At 42.5% G+C, this 17,322-nt stretch overlaps 1 protein-coding gene and 1 pseudogene across 1 annotated transcript in view; one reads left to right on the forward strand and one right to left on the reverse strand.

Annotated features, from left to right (window-relative positions):
* The window catches only part of MPHOSPH8 (M-phase phosphoprotein 8), a 28,582-nt gene extending 13,687 nt beyond the window's left edge, over window positions 1–14,895 (reverse strand). The window contains exons 1-3 of the mRNA XM_039873059.1: window positions 14,630–14,895; window positions 6,727–6,882; window positions 841–1,632 (exon numbers count right to left, since the gene is read on the reverse strand). Of these exons, the coding sequence (XP_039728993.1) occupies window positions 841–1,632; window positions 6,727–6,882; window positions 14,630–14,854 (1,173 nt within the window). The 5' untranslated portion in view covers window positions 14,855–14,895. The remainder of the gene's footprint in view (window positions 1–840; window positions 1,633–6,726; window positions 6,883–14,629) is intronic.
* LOC120610721 (uncharacterized) lies at window positions 8,200–8,315 on the forward strand (annotated as a pseudogene).
* Window positions 14,896–17,322: the final 2,427 nt, after the last annotated feature.

Consider the following 17,322-nt stretch of genomic DNA (forward strand, 5'->3'; position numbering starts at 1 on the left):
TACCCACGGCATTTACAAAACAGTAAATTCAAAACCAACGCCGGTTTCCTCAGGTTTCTCTTAGTAATTTTATTATTAAGAATAAAGAAAATTCTGAAAACTTCACCCTGCAGTCCTACCACCAAACGTGGCTATTTTTATTTCTGCACACACTGCCTCCTGATCTTTATCATTTTGCACAGATAACTGTTTAAAATTCACTTTTATTTATACTGCACATTTTTACATGGCTGTGTTCTTAAGTACGTATAGTTTCTTCACCATAAAATTTTGTAAACTTTTGTAATTTTACTACATTAACCCCATAATTAGTATTTCTATGGCTATGTAATATTTCCCAAGTAAATACAATTTCTTAGCCACTTCCCTCATGGCGAGGCTGGTATTAATTTTAGGAAACACTGCCCTAAATATCTTTGTATACACAGCTCTTTCTCCTTTAAAATGATTTCCTTAAGATAAATCCACAAAACTAGGAATAATGGATAAAAAAATTGTTTTTATAGCCCCTGAAAAATACTGCATGTGTGAATACTTTCATAATGTAGAAAATACTTCGTTTGAAAAGCTATATAAAGGAATTTTTGTATTTCTGTAACAACTAAAAGGCCTAGGAGGTTAGTGTGCTGCGTGTACTCTCATCTAAGTAAAACGCGGTGTCTTAAGACCGTGGGGGATGATGCGAAGCGTGTGAGCTGGGGACACGCCAAGCCCACAGCGACACCGCGGTCACGAAAGAACACGGCGTGGCATTCCCTGCGCAGAGGGACGCTGGCTGGCCGGGCCATCCCCGGCCGCATACTCGCGTCCCCATACTCACGTCCCCACCCGCGTACTCACGTCCTCGGCTGAGCTGCCCGCCCGCCAGCTCCTGGGCGCCTCGGCCTCCACGCTCCGGCTGCGCTCCTGGCCGCGGGGTGTCTTGCACGTGTGTCGCCGGCCAGGACACTGGCCGTTCTCCGGGCCTGCGCGGCCCCGTGGCTCCTCAGCCCTGCGAGGCCTCTTCTTGGCCCCCTTCCCCCTGCTGTTGCCCTCCTCCTCCATGCTGCCCGCATCGTCCCGCGGGCTCTCTGACACAGCGTCTGGCCCCGCGTCCAGCCCGGCTTTCTCCTTCGCGCCTCTAGCCCTCGGTTTCTCCTCTCGGTTGGCAGGCTGGGACTCGTCATTGTCCCCCTCCTGGGAAGAGGGCTCGTTAAGTACACTTGATTCCAAGTCCAACTGAGAGTCCGCACCCCTCTCTTTCTTTGTTTTTCTGTTTTCTTTGGAATCTTCTCTTATTTTAGCCTTTGAATCTCTTACTTCGCCCTTTTTAACTTTCTTCAATTCCTTGGCTTCTTTTACGTCATCTTTTTTGGGCTTCTTGGGTTCCTTTGGTTCTTCTTTGGCTTCCGAGATCCTCTTCTTTGTCCTCAGATCGAACCCCGAGCTCTCCGGGGTGCTCTCCAGGTCCAGCCTGGCCCGCTCTCGGAGCTTCCCCGTCTTGGCCTTCTTCTTCTTCCCCGCATCTGGGCTCGGCTCTTCTCGTTGCCTTAACTTTTTCTTTTTCTTCTTTGGAGAAGTATCTTCCTTTGTCTCACTTTGCTGATCGCTATCAGAGTTCGCCTCAAATATGTCATTACTTAAAGAGAGTCTCTAGAAAACAAAAAAGATTTAAATGCCCATTAACATAGTAATTTAAAAGGTTTAGAAAAGTAGCACTAAGAAATCCAGTAGAAATGTTTTTCTCAAGTGGTTTCTCAACTCCTTAAAATCACTCACCTAAGCGGAAGTGGTATACTATCATTTTGATCTAACAAAACGGCCTGGGGAGTGGCGATAAACCTCAGTTTCGAAAAGCAGATAAACACAGCTGCTGAAGGCCCCAAACTATGGCAGACATGAATGGTCTTGTGTACCGGTGGGTAGCTGTTCATTTGAACTTCCAAAATTTGCAAAAACACCAAGAAAGTAATTTGTATAATAGAACTTTCTTGGTTGTCAAAAAAGTAGTTACCAATCCAAACACAAGGGTATTTAAAAAAAACTCTGGGTCCCCAAATGTCCTTAAACTTGCTATTACATTTCACTGTTTATGTGGAATGAGCAGAGGCAGCACCCAAACCTCACTCCCGCCACTGGTCTGTTACCGACGGCGACCGTGTGCCGGGTAGGGGTGTGGGGGCCAACCCCGCAGATACAAACCCCCACGGCTGCTCAAGTCCTGCATGTCAAAGGGGCGAGACCACCACATACAAGTGCCCTCCACGCCTGCGGACTGCCAAGGCTGAGTCCGGCTGGCTGTGTGTTTACTGGAAAATATGTGCATGGAAGTGGACCTGTGAAGTTCAAACTCGTGCTGTCTGGGGCCAAGCGAACGTGAGTTAGACAAGGAGGGAGAGGGAAGGCAGGGAGGAAAGAGGCGCTTAGTTAGCAAATAAACCAACCTGCTTATCAAACTGATAATATAACCACAGAGAAGAGAAACAAAAGAATCCAAGTAAATTTAACACTAAATACACCCAGGGAACCTACTGCAAGTAAAGAAACATGCGAATAACTGCAGAACTTACCGCAGAATGGAGAAGAATGGGGACGGCAAACCTGACGCTGATCTCTAATCACTGCAGCAGTGCACCAGCAATGTCCCCTGCCCTGCTTGCTGGTTGTTATAACTGTCACCACAACAGTTGGCAGAGTCCCCTGTAAGCGCCTGATCCTTCTAATGCCCCACCCCCCACCATAGTCATCTGTGAAGTGTTCCAGTGCTGGCTCCTAAGCAGATAACTGCAAGAGAAGACTTTTCTCTGGCCACCAAGACTGTTCCCCAAGGTGGTTCGTTACCATCTGTGGGTTTTACACAGACAATGGGTTGCTTCAGCCGGGAGTAAATGTAGCAGTTTGATTTTAGGCATCAGAATACTATGTTTCAAATGAATCCATCTGGGGATCCTTGGCCAGATTCAATGAAGTCAAGACATTAAAAGATTAGCTGCCACTTGATGAACAGTTATTGTCTGCCATCAAATAACAGGTATTAGGTGACGGAAATGAATGTGTTAACTTTAAAAGTAACTATAATCACAACAGAGACTTAAGTCCCCATACCCGAGTCTGAACACTTCCCGTGTGCTAGCAACCTGTCTTCTTACTCATTTTAATAGTCTGACATATTATTTATGACCCCAATCAGGACAACTCTGAAAATGAAACGGCTCTATTAATAACAATACCAAGGCAACAGGTGTGAACTGGGGCTGACCCAGGCAATTCATGTCACTCTGCTTATGTGACCCCCGTCCTCGGGAACACGAGGGCATGACAAAGCGGTGACGCATGTGTGGAGTGCACAGTATATGCCCCAGGCCACCTCTCCCCAGGTGATTGCCTGTGGAAATCATGAGGGCTTCCCAGCGCAGCACCCCCGCCAGGCTCTTCCGGAAGTGCACCCCTGCACTCACAGAGCCCCTACCGCCTTTGAGAACCGCTGTGACTGAAAGAAGAGATGTCACTAGAAATTAGTTTCTTGCATGACATTAGCAATTCTCAGGAAGACAATTCCAAAAGAAAAATTTTAAATCCTTTTGGGCCACGGCACTATTGGAACAAATTTACTTTATAAAATGTACACTCTTAAAAATGTTTATTTGGATGGGCAAATTCTAATTCATTTTACATTAAAAGGGTGTATGTAGTTATTATTCTATAGCCACACTTTAAATAAACACAAGTATTTCAAAAAAGCTACCCTACACCCCGTCAAAGCGATCTTTGAATCTTAAAGGTGAACTTATCTCTTTACTGAGCAGTAGACGACAGGCGACTGTTTCCTGATTTTTTAAAAAACATATTTGTTTACTGATCAGAAGATACACTGATAAAAAAAAATTATTATTATATTTTTAAAAAGCAGAAGGCAAAATCCTTGGTATATGGTACTGCCCTTAAAAAATAAAAATCATATATGTACAGCTTGCCAAGGCACCTGAGGATCGAAGGCCAGATTTTACCAATCTCTCTGTAACTGGCCATTTAAAGGTCTGGCCCACATACGAAGTTCTATATTTACCAGAAAAAGTTTTGGCTCTAAAATATGAAAAAAAAAAAAAACCCAGGAAGGTAAAAACAGTAAAAATGTTGCTGTAACAGTACAGTGGAAGCTCACCTGTGTCATATGTCAGCCGTCACGTGCCAGGCAGGCCAGTGGCTGCCTTATTTGTACATTTTCAGTCCATTAAAAATGAAGGAAGGACTGGACCATATTGCACATAATGAATGTTAAAAAGCACCTCAATTTTATTTTTAGTTTGAAACACCTGAAGATCAGCATAAAGATAAAAGGGTATCCATACTCTAAATAATAAAAAGTATTTTAATGAACAAATACTATTTCTGCATCATGTATATTTTCTAGTAAATGATATTAACAACCATTTTGGGATTATTTTAGAAACCGTTTCTAACTTATGGTGTTAAGTCCTAAGCAAGCAGTGTTCCCAGAATTAAGAAGAAAAAGTGAAAAATCAAATATTCTTACAGATGCTACATAGTAAAATCTCTCTAAAACAAAAACTTTGGTGATGGGGAAATATCACGATTTTCATAGGCAGCACACATGCTGCTTGTATGAACGCAAAGAAAGGAACAAAGCAGTTTTCTCCTACTCTCTCTCTCTCTATTGTCAAAGAATCACAAGAGCCTTTGAATTTCAAAACTTCTTTTGCTAAGGGGGAAGCAGGTCAGCGACTAGTGGTATTTCTGCCACATTTCTGTCCACTGACACCACCTCAGTGATTAGGCCAAAAAGTTACAGAAACATAATGAGAGAATGCATGAGAAAGCTAACTTGATACAGGTAATGGAGATTTTGGTCTTATGAAGATCTGAAATGTTATTAGGACCTGCAATTTTAAATTATTTATGAAATAGTGAGGGTAGCTTATAAAAAGAGAGTTTAAAGTGGGGAAGTATCTTTCTAAAATTAGGATAAGGATTTTTAAGTTTAAGAGTATGCCTCAAGCACACCAGTCATCATCACTAATTTTAAATCAAGAGAGTTGCAAGATGCGTTTAACTGGAGGCTTGATAAAGTGAAATAAAGGGGTAATGAAACCAGAGTTCTTCAAGACTTTTTGGGAGAAGTTTCAGCAAACTTATCTGACTAACAAGACAGGAAAGTAAGAAATTGAGAAATACATACACCTTAGGAAGACTTCAATCACAGAGTCTAAATTTTGAGAGTAATATGAACCAATCACTGAGTAAAACTTGTGCATTTGTGTTTGTGGGAGCATTTTTAGGGAAAGAAACAGGGAAGGAGTAGGCATCCATTCTAGAAAAGTAAAATATAACTATAGCAAAAATTTTTGGGGAAAAACATCTACTATTACCTGAACTCATTTTGTGAAGGGCTTCCTTTGCAAAAACTTTTAAAGTGCCAAGCATTTTGCTTAGTAATTTAAAAACCATATTTATTAAAGGCCCTGCCACAGTAACATAATTTTTAAGAACTCGTAATTCACTCCTCTCAGTGTAAATCAAGCTACAGCCCAAACCAAAAGGCGACCCTCCACAGCACAGCGGCCGGCTGGGCCCCCACTGCCCGCTGGGAGCTCGGCTGCACCTGTCCACACGAAGCGCTGACCCAGCGCCAGGCACATCCACGGTACCAGAGCTCCAGAAACAGAAGCCGTCTCTGTCACTGCTGCTGCTGCTGCTGCTACCACCACACACAGCAAAAACTGGGTCGAAACGCTGGTTTGGTCATTTGAAAAAATACTATTTTTAAAAGTGTGGCTGAAATTCAAATTGCAGAGAAAGGATCAACATTCAGCCCTTAAAAACTTAGATAAGAAAATGTTTCTTGTGAGAAATTTTCACTTTGTAAAATTTTCACTATATTCTAAGTTCAAGAACCTCTGCCAGTATTAAAAATTATCTCTAATGAAAAAAAAAAAAAGAGCTGGTTCCATTTATATAGATGTTATAAATGAAATTTACATTGTAAAGTAAAATGGGAAATCCTTCCGAGATTAATAAATATAGCCAATTATTTGTGGAACATGAGAATCAAGGATAAAACATGGACAAGTCCATAGGAGAAAAGCCTGTGTTGCTTTTAACATCATCTCTCTCTAGCCCGTCAAACCTTCTTCCAAAGTGACGGACGCTTAACCTGCCCGAAGTCCTGCCGTCCCGTCCCGTCCCGTCCCTCTGTCCCTCTTCACCATGAGGAAGAGCTACCAACTGCAACCAAGCAGCTAAAGACTGAGGTGGGTACAGAAGAAGAAAAAAAGACCTGGATAACCAGACCTGTAAATAACCGAAATGCTATGAAAATCTGTTAACAATGTAGATTAAATATGAAAGCATGCATTATGTCTGTAGTAATAATGTGAATGGCACAAAAAATTTTCCTCAGGTATACAAAAACGAAGACGCTTATTACATCACGGACAAGGGGTCAACATGTCTCCCCTCCCCAACTTTCGTCTTACCCTTAACTTAAAGGGGGAATAGTCACTAACACATCCAAACCATACTTGTCTGTCAACTGCAGTCATAGATTGGCTACAGAAGGTTTGGCAAAACTCAACGAAGTATCTTGAGAACTAATTGGCAGTACAGAATGTGCAACAGGAATACTGTATGTTTTATTAATAGTTTTGAATTCTTTATTGCAATCTTTATATCAGTAAAATTTACAATAAATTTATTGTACTGAAAAAAGTAAGTGATAAAATGCAATACCTGAGTGTCTTTCTTGACTGGTTTAGCTTTGTTATCCACAACTTTCTTCCTAAATTCAAGAAGCACTTCTTTACAGTCCTCCAGGTGGACCTCTGGCTCCCAGGTGTCATCGTCCGACGTGTATCCTTTCCAGCGGACTTTATAAAGTACTTTGCCCTGTTATATAAGTGAAGAAACAGGCAAATAAAGAACATTACTGATGACCAAATTTCCAACAACATATAATTGCTGACAATATAAGAACAAACTTGAAGCGATGATTAATATCATTATAAAGTACATTCATCTCCTGAAGTGGCTTAAGAAAAAAAATGGGATCACACCAAATGCAGTAGCAACAAAAGCAACAATAAACAAGTGCGACCACATCAAACTAAAAAGCTTCTGCACAGCAAAGGAAACCATCAAAGAAATGAAAAGGCAGCCTACTGAACCAAGAAAGTATTTGCAAATCACAAATCTGATAAGGTGCTAATATCCAAAACATATAAAGAATGCATAGAATTTAACAGCAAAAATTTCAAACAATCCAATTAAAAAATGAGCCAAAGATATAAATAACCATTTTCTAGAGAAGACATACAGATGATCAACAGGTACATGAAAGGTGCTCACCATCACTAATCATCAGGGAGATGCAAATCACACCCACAGTGAGATGTCTCCTCACACCTGTCAGAATGGCCATTATCAAAAAGAGACAAGTGTTGGTGAGGATGTAGAGAAGGAGACTCTCGTGCACTGCTGGTGAGATGTAAACTGGTATGGCCACTACAATACCAGTGTGACAGTGTGGCGGTTCCCCAAAGAGTTAAAACTGGAACGACCACATGGCCCAGCAATCTCACTAACTTGAAAAGACATCTGCACCCCTAAATTCACTGCAGCATTATCTACAGTAGCCAAGACATGGAAACAACCAAAGTATCCTTCCAGGGATGACTGGATAAAGAACATGGGGTACATATACACAACGGAATACTACTCGGACATCAGAAAGGATGAAATCTTGCCATTTGTGACAACATGGATGGATCTTGAGAGTATCATGCTAAGCAGTCAGACAGAAATGATGAGAACCACGACTTCATTCAAATGTGGCATATAAACAGAGCAACAAACGAACAAACACAACAAACTCACAGACCCAAAGACCCAAAGAACAGTATGGTGGTCACCAGAGGAGAAAGGGGTAGTGAGGATGATGAGGGTAAAGGGGGTCAAATATATGGTGACGGAAGGAGACTAGATGGTGAGCACACAATGCAACATACAGACAACATAGTAGAAAATGATGAACCTGAATCTTAATATAATGTTATTAACCAATGCTACCCCAGTGAAATTAAGTTAAAAAACTAAAACGATAAAATTATTAGAAAACAGGACATGGTTCTATAGTGCAGCGGTTAGCACATCTGCTTTACACGCAGAAGGTCCTGGGTTTGTGCCCCAGTGGAGCCATGGTTCATGGTCTACGGCCATGTCACCCTGAACAAGCCCGATGTCTGATCTCGGAAGCTAAGCAAGGTCGGGCCTGGTTAGTACTTGGATGGGAGACCACCTAGGACGACCAGGTGCTGTAGGCATAAATAATAATAAATAACAAAAAGCTTAAAAATTAGAAAACATAAGGATAAATTTTCAGGACCTGGGATTTGACGGTGGATTCTAGGATATAACACCAACAACACAAACTAAAAATAGAGAAAAAGAGTATCACAGGACCAAAAATGTATGCATCAAAGGACATCAACAGAGTGAAAAGGGAACCCACAGAATTGGAGAAAATATTTGCAAATCACATCTGATAAGGGACTAATATCCAGAATGCAAAAATGACCCCCACAACTTAAACAAAGAAACAAATAAGACAAATAACCCACTTAAAAATGAGTAAAGGACTTGAACAGACATTTCTCCAAAGGAGACACACGAATGGCCCAGTAAGCACATGAAAAGATGCTCAGCATCGTCAGTCCTTAGGGAAATGAAAATCAAAATCATGAGATACCACTTTGCACCTAGGAGAGGAGTATACTAACACACACAACAACAACAACAACGTGGAAACCAGTTAAGTGTTGGTGAGGATGTGGAGACGTTAGAACCTCCTTACCTGGTGCTGGGAACGTAAAATGGTGCAACTGCTGAGGAAAACAGGCAATTCCTCAAAAAGTTAAACAGAATTACCTGATGACCCAGCAGCTCCCCTCCTAGGTAGAGACCCCAAAAGAATTGAAAACGGACTCAAACAGATACCTATACAGTTACGTTCGGTGTAGCATGTTCACTGATAAGTAGAAACCCAAGTGTCCATCAACAGATGAACACACAAAACGTGGCATATACACTTGAGAGAACGTTATTCAACCTTAAAAGGGGGGGAAATGCTGATACATGCTTCTTCATGGATGAACCTTAAAAACATTAGGCTAGGTGAAATAAGCTGGGCACAGAACACATGCTGTCTGAGTCCAGTTACACGAAGTACCTAGAACAGGTAAATTCACTGAGACAGAAAGCAGAGTGGTGGCTCCAGGGGCTGGGGGAGGAAGAACAGGGAATTACTGTCCAATGGGGAGAGATTTCAGTTTGGGAAGAAGAGAACGTTCCGGACATGGAGGGTGGTGATGATCACACAACAGTGTGAAGGTACTTAATGCCACTGAGCTGCACACTTAATGGTTAAGATGGCAAATTTTAAGATACATATATATAAAACGCATATGACAATTAAAAAGAATTTAGTTACCTATTGTGCCTTTTGTTCATCTTCTTGCTCATTTTAAGAATTTTTATTTTAAATTCTTTATGGCTATTTGATCTTTGTCATATACAGCCCAAATGTTGGCTTCTCCAGATTTCTGGTTTATTTTTTCTGCTCAATGCGCCATCTCCGTGAGAAGCAAGCACACACTCAGGAAGGTTTCCCGCAAGAACTGCAGAGCACCATCCCAGCCGCCCACCTCACGCGTGCCTGATTTCATCCAGCCAACCGTAAAGGCCGTCAACTTCCCAAGCCGAGTGCCACCACCGCTCCCTCCCATTTTACTCTTCCATCATTCTGCCAGCTGCAGAAGACAAAGCATTAACACCTAGTAGGACCAGAAACTAAGAAATGATGGCAGAAGAGTAGACTTAGACTCTTAACTTTTAAAGGTAATCCTGAAAACCCTCATAACTTTAAAATAATAATTAAGACTATCAAAACAGTTTTATGGTCAGCTACATAACTGAGTGCGGGGACAGGGATTATATCAGCTGAGAAAGTATGCACATTCTTTTTAGCAAAATCCTGTGCAAAAAGAATACTATTATATGACAACACTGTGTCTATGAAGGTGTAGTTAAAACTGACAATAAACAAAGCCTGGCTGCCGAAGAAGCCTGTATGAATGAGGGGAAAGAAATCTCAGCAGCATGCAGTCTGGCCTAAAACAAAGCAGTGTGCCTGGTAGAAGTATCGTGAGAAGTGTTACATCCTTACAGCGGAGTGCAGGAATATGATATACTCGATAACAGTGCATGCCAACAAATGAGCCTTATTTGTGGGCCATATTATTTTTTATGTGCATAATATTAGTGGTAAATCTGTTACTCAATGTAGCTTTTAAAAAACACTATTTACTTTCAAATAGGCAAGAAAAAAATGTATATAGAGAAAAAAGATAAAGCCAGTATTAACAGCCGGGGGAGCTGGGTAAAGATACAAAGGAGATTCTAGATAATTCTTACAACTTTTCTCATGATTAGAAAAAAAAGGCAGTCAAAACACTAACACCTGTTCGCTTCTACACTGAATGGTTGCAAATGTAATGCCAGCTACCAATTAGATTTGATCTAGTCAGTGAGAAGGAGGGTATGACAACTGTTCTCAAGTGCTAAAGAGCACATCTCAACTCCTGCTCCGTGTTTAACTGACCGGTAATTGATACCAGCCTTCATTTCAGCCGTTGTTTCATTCATTCATTCAACAGATATTGTGACAGGAACCTTTTGAGTCTTATGGGTACAGCAGGAAACAAGATGAAATCCCTAAATTATATGTTCTTTTATGAGAGTCCCGTAGATCTAAATATTGCTTGTGACTTTGCCATATAGTAAGAAATTTCATGATAGCCCCAGGACTTATAAACTTATCTTCAAAATTCCGGAACAGTCTATATTTTTGGTAGCCAAGTTTTCTTTTAGCTTAATCAGTGAGCCAAACTAAAAGGCAGCAGATGGCTCCTCCCATCTTCCTAAATCGTGTACACTAATTACAGTTTTTCGTTTAAAAAAATTCAAGGCTGGTGGGTCCAAGTGTGTTATGAACATGAAATTTTTTTTTTTAAAAAAGCGCAACTGTAATTAAGCATTTCAATGGACTTCAAGTGTGTTAATAATAGAAGTATAAATACCTGGTCTTTATACTACTGTTTTGAACTCAAAAATACCTTGTAAAAAAATGAGTTACAATAATCCTAAAAATATAAAGTAGAGAATAACCTCCTATAAATTTTTCTCTAATGTTTGGAAATTAAGCAATATATGTGTGGATAACTTACAGAAATTGGGAAATATGTGTATCTGAATGAAAACGAACATACTACATGATTAATAAGACACATAATTTGAAAAAAAGGCAGAAAAACAATGAACTATGTATCCACTTCAAGATGTTAGAAAAAGACCAGTAAATTAAGAACATAAAGAAAAAGGAGAAACTAATGAAATATAAGCCAAACATATAATCTAACATTAAAAAAGGGTAACCTCACAACCAATTTTGGTTTATTTTATGAACACAAAGTTGACTTAATGTTAGAAAATCAACATAATTTACATTAATGGAATAAAGGAAAAAAATGATGTGATTATTTCGCTAAATAAAGAAATTTAGTAAAAATTCAACATCTATTCATAATAAAAGTATTTGGCAATTAGAAATAAAAGGGAATTTCTTTAACCAACAAAGGGTAAATATATAAAAATTGTATTTGTACAAGAATAACAAACAATAAATGAAATGTTAAAAAGACAATTTACCACTGCATCAAATATATCAAATATACCTAAGAATAAATTTAATAAAAGATGTTCAAGACCTCAACAGATAGCTATAAAATATTATTGAAAGAAATTAAGTTGATCTAAATTTATCCACAGATTCCTGCAAATCCCCCCAAAATCCCGTTTTTAATGCCTGCAAGGAAATTGACAAGTTGATTCTAAAGTTCCAAAGCTTGTTAAACAATAAGAAAGATATGCTCATGAAACCTGACCTCTACATTAAATTACACACAAAATCAAGTGTAAAAATAAAATCTGAAAGGCGACTCAATAGAGGTTCTAGGATAGAGAGAGATTTCTCAAACCATACATAAAAAGCACTCAACATCAAGACAGATTTAGTTTACCAACATTAATCATATGAACTTCTGTTTATCAAAAAGACACAGGAGCAAAAGAGATTTTGCAGTATACCACTAGCGAAGGTTTGACTCTAGACTACAGAAAGGATTCCAACAAATCAATAAAGACAACTCAGGAGAAAAAGGCATTTCATAAAAGACAACAAAATGACCCAGAAATAAGTACATGAAAAGATGCTCATCGGTTTCAACACTGATTACTAATGTAGGATGTACATTAACACTAACAACACTAATTATTAATGTAGGATAAAGAAAAATATAAACTGAAAGTAGGAAATACCATTCTATACCCTCCAGTGCTGGCTAACAATAACAAGTGGCTGACAACACCAAGTGGTGTTGGCAGGATGGGAAACAAAAGGAATTCTCATAAACCACTTTCAAAATTTCCAGTCAAGACTAAAGACATATGAATTCTTATGTCTGAACAATTCCACTCCTAGGTGTATATAATCAAGAGAAACCTAAGTGCACAATCCTCCAGGAGGCATAGTCAATAAAATTCAAATGAGCGTTATTCACAGTAGCCAAAAACTGGAAACAACCCAAGACCTATGGACAGTAGAAAAAAAACTGTAATCTAGTCGTACAATCGAATACTATGCAGCACCGAAAACAAAATAAACTACAGCTCCACACAACACAGATTAAATCTCACAAAAAAAGCAGATACATGATACAACTATTGTGAGACTCCATTTAAATGAAGGGAAAAATCAGGTCAAACTAGTGTTGAGGAATACATGCTTATGTGGAAAATTACAAAGGAAAGAAAGAAATCACCATTTAATAATTCAGGATAGTTCCTCTGGGGGATGGAAGGGGACTCAAAAGGATTTCTGGGGGTGGCTGTCTAGTATTTCTTGCCTTGGGTGGGGGTTACACGGGTGTTGGCTTTGATAAGTAAGTTGTACAAGTTAGCTGTATAAGATTTATACACTAAATAAGCGAACCAAGTTTTTATTAAGCAAAAGTGACTCAAATTCAAAATTGAAGCCAAAATCCCCAAGATTCCGTCAGATAATTTATTTTTTTTCTGACCTCTCCCTCTCGCCCCGCAATTTGCAATGAAGTAAATGAACACGGCTAATATATAAACTTGGTGTCAATGCTATTTCCCAAGCCACACTCAGTGAGCAGCTGTTTTCAGTCTAACAGAATCCCAGACTGTGGCTTAGGAACAGCAGCAATTCCACAGGCTGGCTACTTTAAACACTTAGCACCGCGGTCCCCAACCTTTGTGGCACCAGGGACCGGTGGTGCTATGAGAATCCAATGCCTGAGGATCTGAGGTGGAGTTGAGGCGGTGATGCTGGCGCCGGGGGAGCGGCTGCAAATACAGAGGAAGCTCAGCTGCTTGCGTGCCGCTCACCTCCTGCTGGGCGGCCCGATTCCTTAATGGGCCACAGACATACAGACAGCAGCCCAAGGGATGCGGACCCCGCCTCAAACCACAAACAAAGAGGCAGCGGCCACAGTCCCGGTGCACTAAGAGTGCTCACCTTCTAAATCAGTCATTCACCTGCAAGTCCAAGACCCTGAGAACCAGAACTTTTACTGAACTTAGGTCGCTAAGTCTAACCTTCTTTAACAGCCTTAAACACTTAAGTTTCTTAGTTTCATCCACTTGTGACTAGAGTATAGGCTTTTGGTGCACTACCTACAGAGCTAAGCTTGTAGCAAAAAGCGAATCCTCTTAATTCTAAAAACACCACCCTTCTAACCAAACATGCCCCAAGCACCTGCCCCGCGCCAAGCACCGTGTTACACGCAGGTGATTCAAAACAGGGGAAAACTGGCTCCACCTCTCACCTCGGAGTGTCTTCAAGACACCTGGGGAAATTAGCTATAAAAATGTCCCCACCCTTACCATACGACCACTAACAGTATTGGTGGCACTGGATTTTACTTATTTACTGACTTACTAGTCTATGTCAGCGAATGTGCGGGCCACAATTCATCTCTATCCTCGGGACCCGACACGGCCCCCAGCACACAGCACGGGACCAGAAAGGGTTTGCAGAACGAATGTTCAAAACAATGAAAATTAACACAAGGTCGCGCTCGATGAACGGGAAACAGAACGAATACGCCGTAAGGAGCTGACCACCGAGTGGGGCGCTCGGCCACCTTACACCAGCGACCCAGCAAACACGAAGCATCACTGCCCGCCGGGGCCACGACGCAGGGGTGAGTGAAACCACCGGCGACCCCGCGGCAGGGACCCGCAAAAGGACCCGCGAGGCGTCAAACGCCGAGGCCGGGCGAGGGAGAGCGCGCTCGGCCTGATCCCCGGGAGCGGGCTGGGAGGAGCAGCGACAGGGGCTCCAGCGTGGCCGCCGCCGGCCGATGCTCAGGGACAGAGGTGGCGAAGCCGGGGTCCGGAGGCCTTTACGTGCAACCGCCCAGCGGAACGGTGTCCCTAGGCGGACGGGCCACCGGCGGGCGCGTCCCAGGCCCCCCGCCCCGCGCCGCTCACGCACCCCCTCAGTCTTCACGTCCAGGATCTTCTCCACCTCGAACACGTCCTCGCCGTCCTCCTCGCTGTCGCCCACGGCCTCCGCTCCTGTCGCACTCGCGTCCTTCTCCGCGCGCCAGGCTCCAGCTGCCTCGCCGTCACCTTCGGGAGGCTCCCCGTGGCTGGGGGCGCCCAGGACGGGGGCCGCAGCCACGCCTGCCACCTCCGCCACCGCCGCGAACGCCGCCATGGCCGAGGCTCCGCGAACCGCCAACCGAGAGCGCCTGCGACGCACGGCCCGCACCCCCGCGCTGCGCCCTCGCCCCGTCCGCTCGGGCTGCGTGACGCCGCGGCAGGGGAGCCGCCAATGGCGGGCTCGGGTCCCGGAGCGACACGCGCACCGACCAATCAGGTCGAAGCGGCCCGCCGGAGCCCGCGGGGCCCACAGGAAGTGGGTGGGCGGGCCGAGGGCGGCAGGCGGAAGTGCGGGCGGGGCGGAGCGGGGCTGGCGGGGCGCGGCGGGGCGCGGCGGGCGCAGGCTGGGGGCCCCAGTTGGGCAGCGCCGGCGCGCGAGGGAGACAACCCCTGCACGGGGCGTTCTCCACGGGGACGCTAGGAATGGCTCCCGCCGGCCGCCGACACCCAGCGGGCCGGAACTGAGCGACCCGCGGTTCCTGTGTGTGACTGAGACGCGGTTGAAGCGTGTCAACGATCCAAACGCCTCAGTGCTGTTACACTCTAGCGAGTTCTGTTTAAAGATAAACCTTTTTAAAATTTTTATTGCCAGACCAAAAACCATTAGTTTTCCAAGTTCTAGTTTTTTTTTTTCATTGAAACATCAGAAGACGTGTAAAAAATATTTTCTCCAGATTACGAGTGACAAAGAGCCACCCAAAGTTGCTGGGAAAGTCCACCTCAACGTAAATATTTTTCTCACTTTAAATTGCAAAGTGTTTAGGGCAGCGAGTTTTTTATTTTTGTTTCTTTGAACGGTGGACTTAGAATAACTTTTGAAACTAACTCTTAACAGAATCTGTGAGCCAGCAGGATCCTTGGGGGAGATGACCAGATCCGGAGCTGGCTCACTGGTTTGTTTGGCTTAGTAAGTGCAGCCTGCGCACGGTGACGGGACTACAACAAGCATAGTCGGCCAGGCAGGGAGGAAGACGCGCATTTCTAGTAATTAGATGTGCTTTTTAAAAATATAACCAAGTAACGTTTATTGATGGGGGAAAGCTTTTTTCTTTTTTTTTCTTCATAATTCCAGCCAATAAATGTGGAAGAGAATCCCAATATTTCGTGAAAATGATTCAGGCAACAAAACTATCAGGTGAGAGATGGATGAGAAACCAGAGGCCAAAGCATCTCTCCACAGAGTAGTTGTCAGTTGCAGGAGAAAGTGTCCTGGTGAAAACCCACTGATCAACGTATTATTAAAAGTGGAACAACCAAGAGGTACAGCTCCTGTGGACAAAATGCTGATCCTTAATGTACTGAGGCTTTTTGATCTAATTTCCAATGGGGGAAAAGAAAAGGAAACAACTGGACAAGTCTAGAAGGTGGACATTCCATAGGACAACTGACCATGTTTCTTAAGCCGACAGCAAAAGAAGAGAGAAGATGGTTCTAAGTTATAAAAACTTGGCAAATATTTTAAATCAATAAGTATATAGGCTTACTGTAAAACTTTTTCAATGAACCCAAAAAATGCAAAATAGAAATAAAATTCCTATTCCTCAAAGGTAAGCAATTTGGAATGAGACATGACAGATTTTTTTATGTAATATACATATAAATACCCACTTATATTTTTTAAGTGAGCTCTTGCGTTGTTCTGCCACTGCACCGTATATATGCATGTGTGATATGTGCATACGTGTGTGTCCATTTCTCTGTAGGATGACTTTCTAGATGTGGAATTCCTTTTAGTGACATTTATAGGTCAAGGAAGGTAGTGATTTAAATTTTGATAAATGCGATCTTGCAAAATTTTATTTTACTACTATATGTTTATGGTAATAATGTAAGGAAATATGTTTGCCCACAGCTCTCTGCTACTGGGTATTTTCAATCTTTTAAATCTGATGCAGGACAGGGCAAATTTCCCTGAGTTGCTGGGGGGTGACCAAGCCCTGCACCAACAGAAGAGGGTCCTTTGGTGGAGAGCGAAGAAAGAATTCAACACACACGTCAAAGTTAAGAGTCAAAAAGAAAGTTTGTTGGAAAAGGGGTAACACTCCACAGAGCGTGGTCTCCTCTCAGGGGCAGAGAGTGGGAGGGACAGTGCCAGAGACAGAATAAGGCACTGAAGGAACCCTGAGTGTTGGGGGAATTCAGTTTATATGCCATCTTTTAGTTCCCATTTCCTTTGATATGGACATACAGTGGGGAAGGGGAAGGGTATGTAGTGAAAAGGTAATAAGTAGAGTGAGAGGCCTGCTGGCAGCTCCCCAGCCTTTAATCCTTAGGTTCCCCGTGGTTTTAGCCATAGGGAATGACTCTGGGTTCCTGTTCCCCTTCCCAGGGGTAGGCAATGGGTTGTTTAGTAACCAAGAAGAAATATTCTTGTTCTGAAGTCGTCCTCCTGGCCTGGCAGCAGGGCTGATCAGCATATTGCTGTCTCTGATAATGGTTTGATTAACATTTTAATTCTCTTGCCTCCTCCCTACATTAAATCCATTGAGCTAAGCCAAGAAAAGATCATTTATCTTCTGTGAT

The sequence above is a fragment of the Pteropus medius genome, unplaced genomic scaffold (assembly GCF_902729225.1).
Source record: "Pteropus medius unplaced genomic scaffold, Ma_sr-lr_union100, whole genome shotgun sequence".
NCBI lineage: Eukaryota > Metazoa > Chordata > Mammalia > Chiroptera > Pteropodidae > Pteropus > Pteropus medius.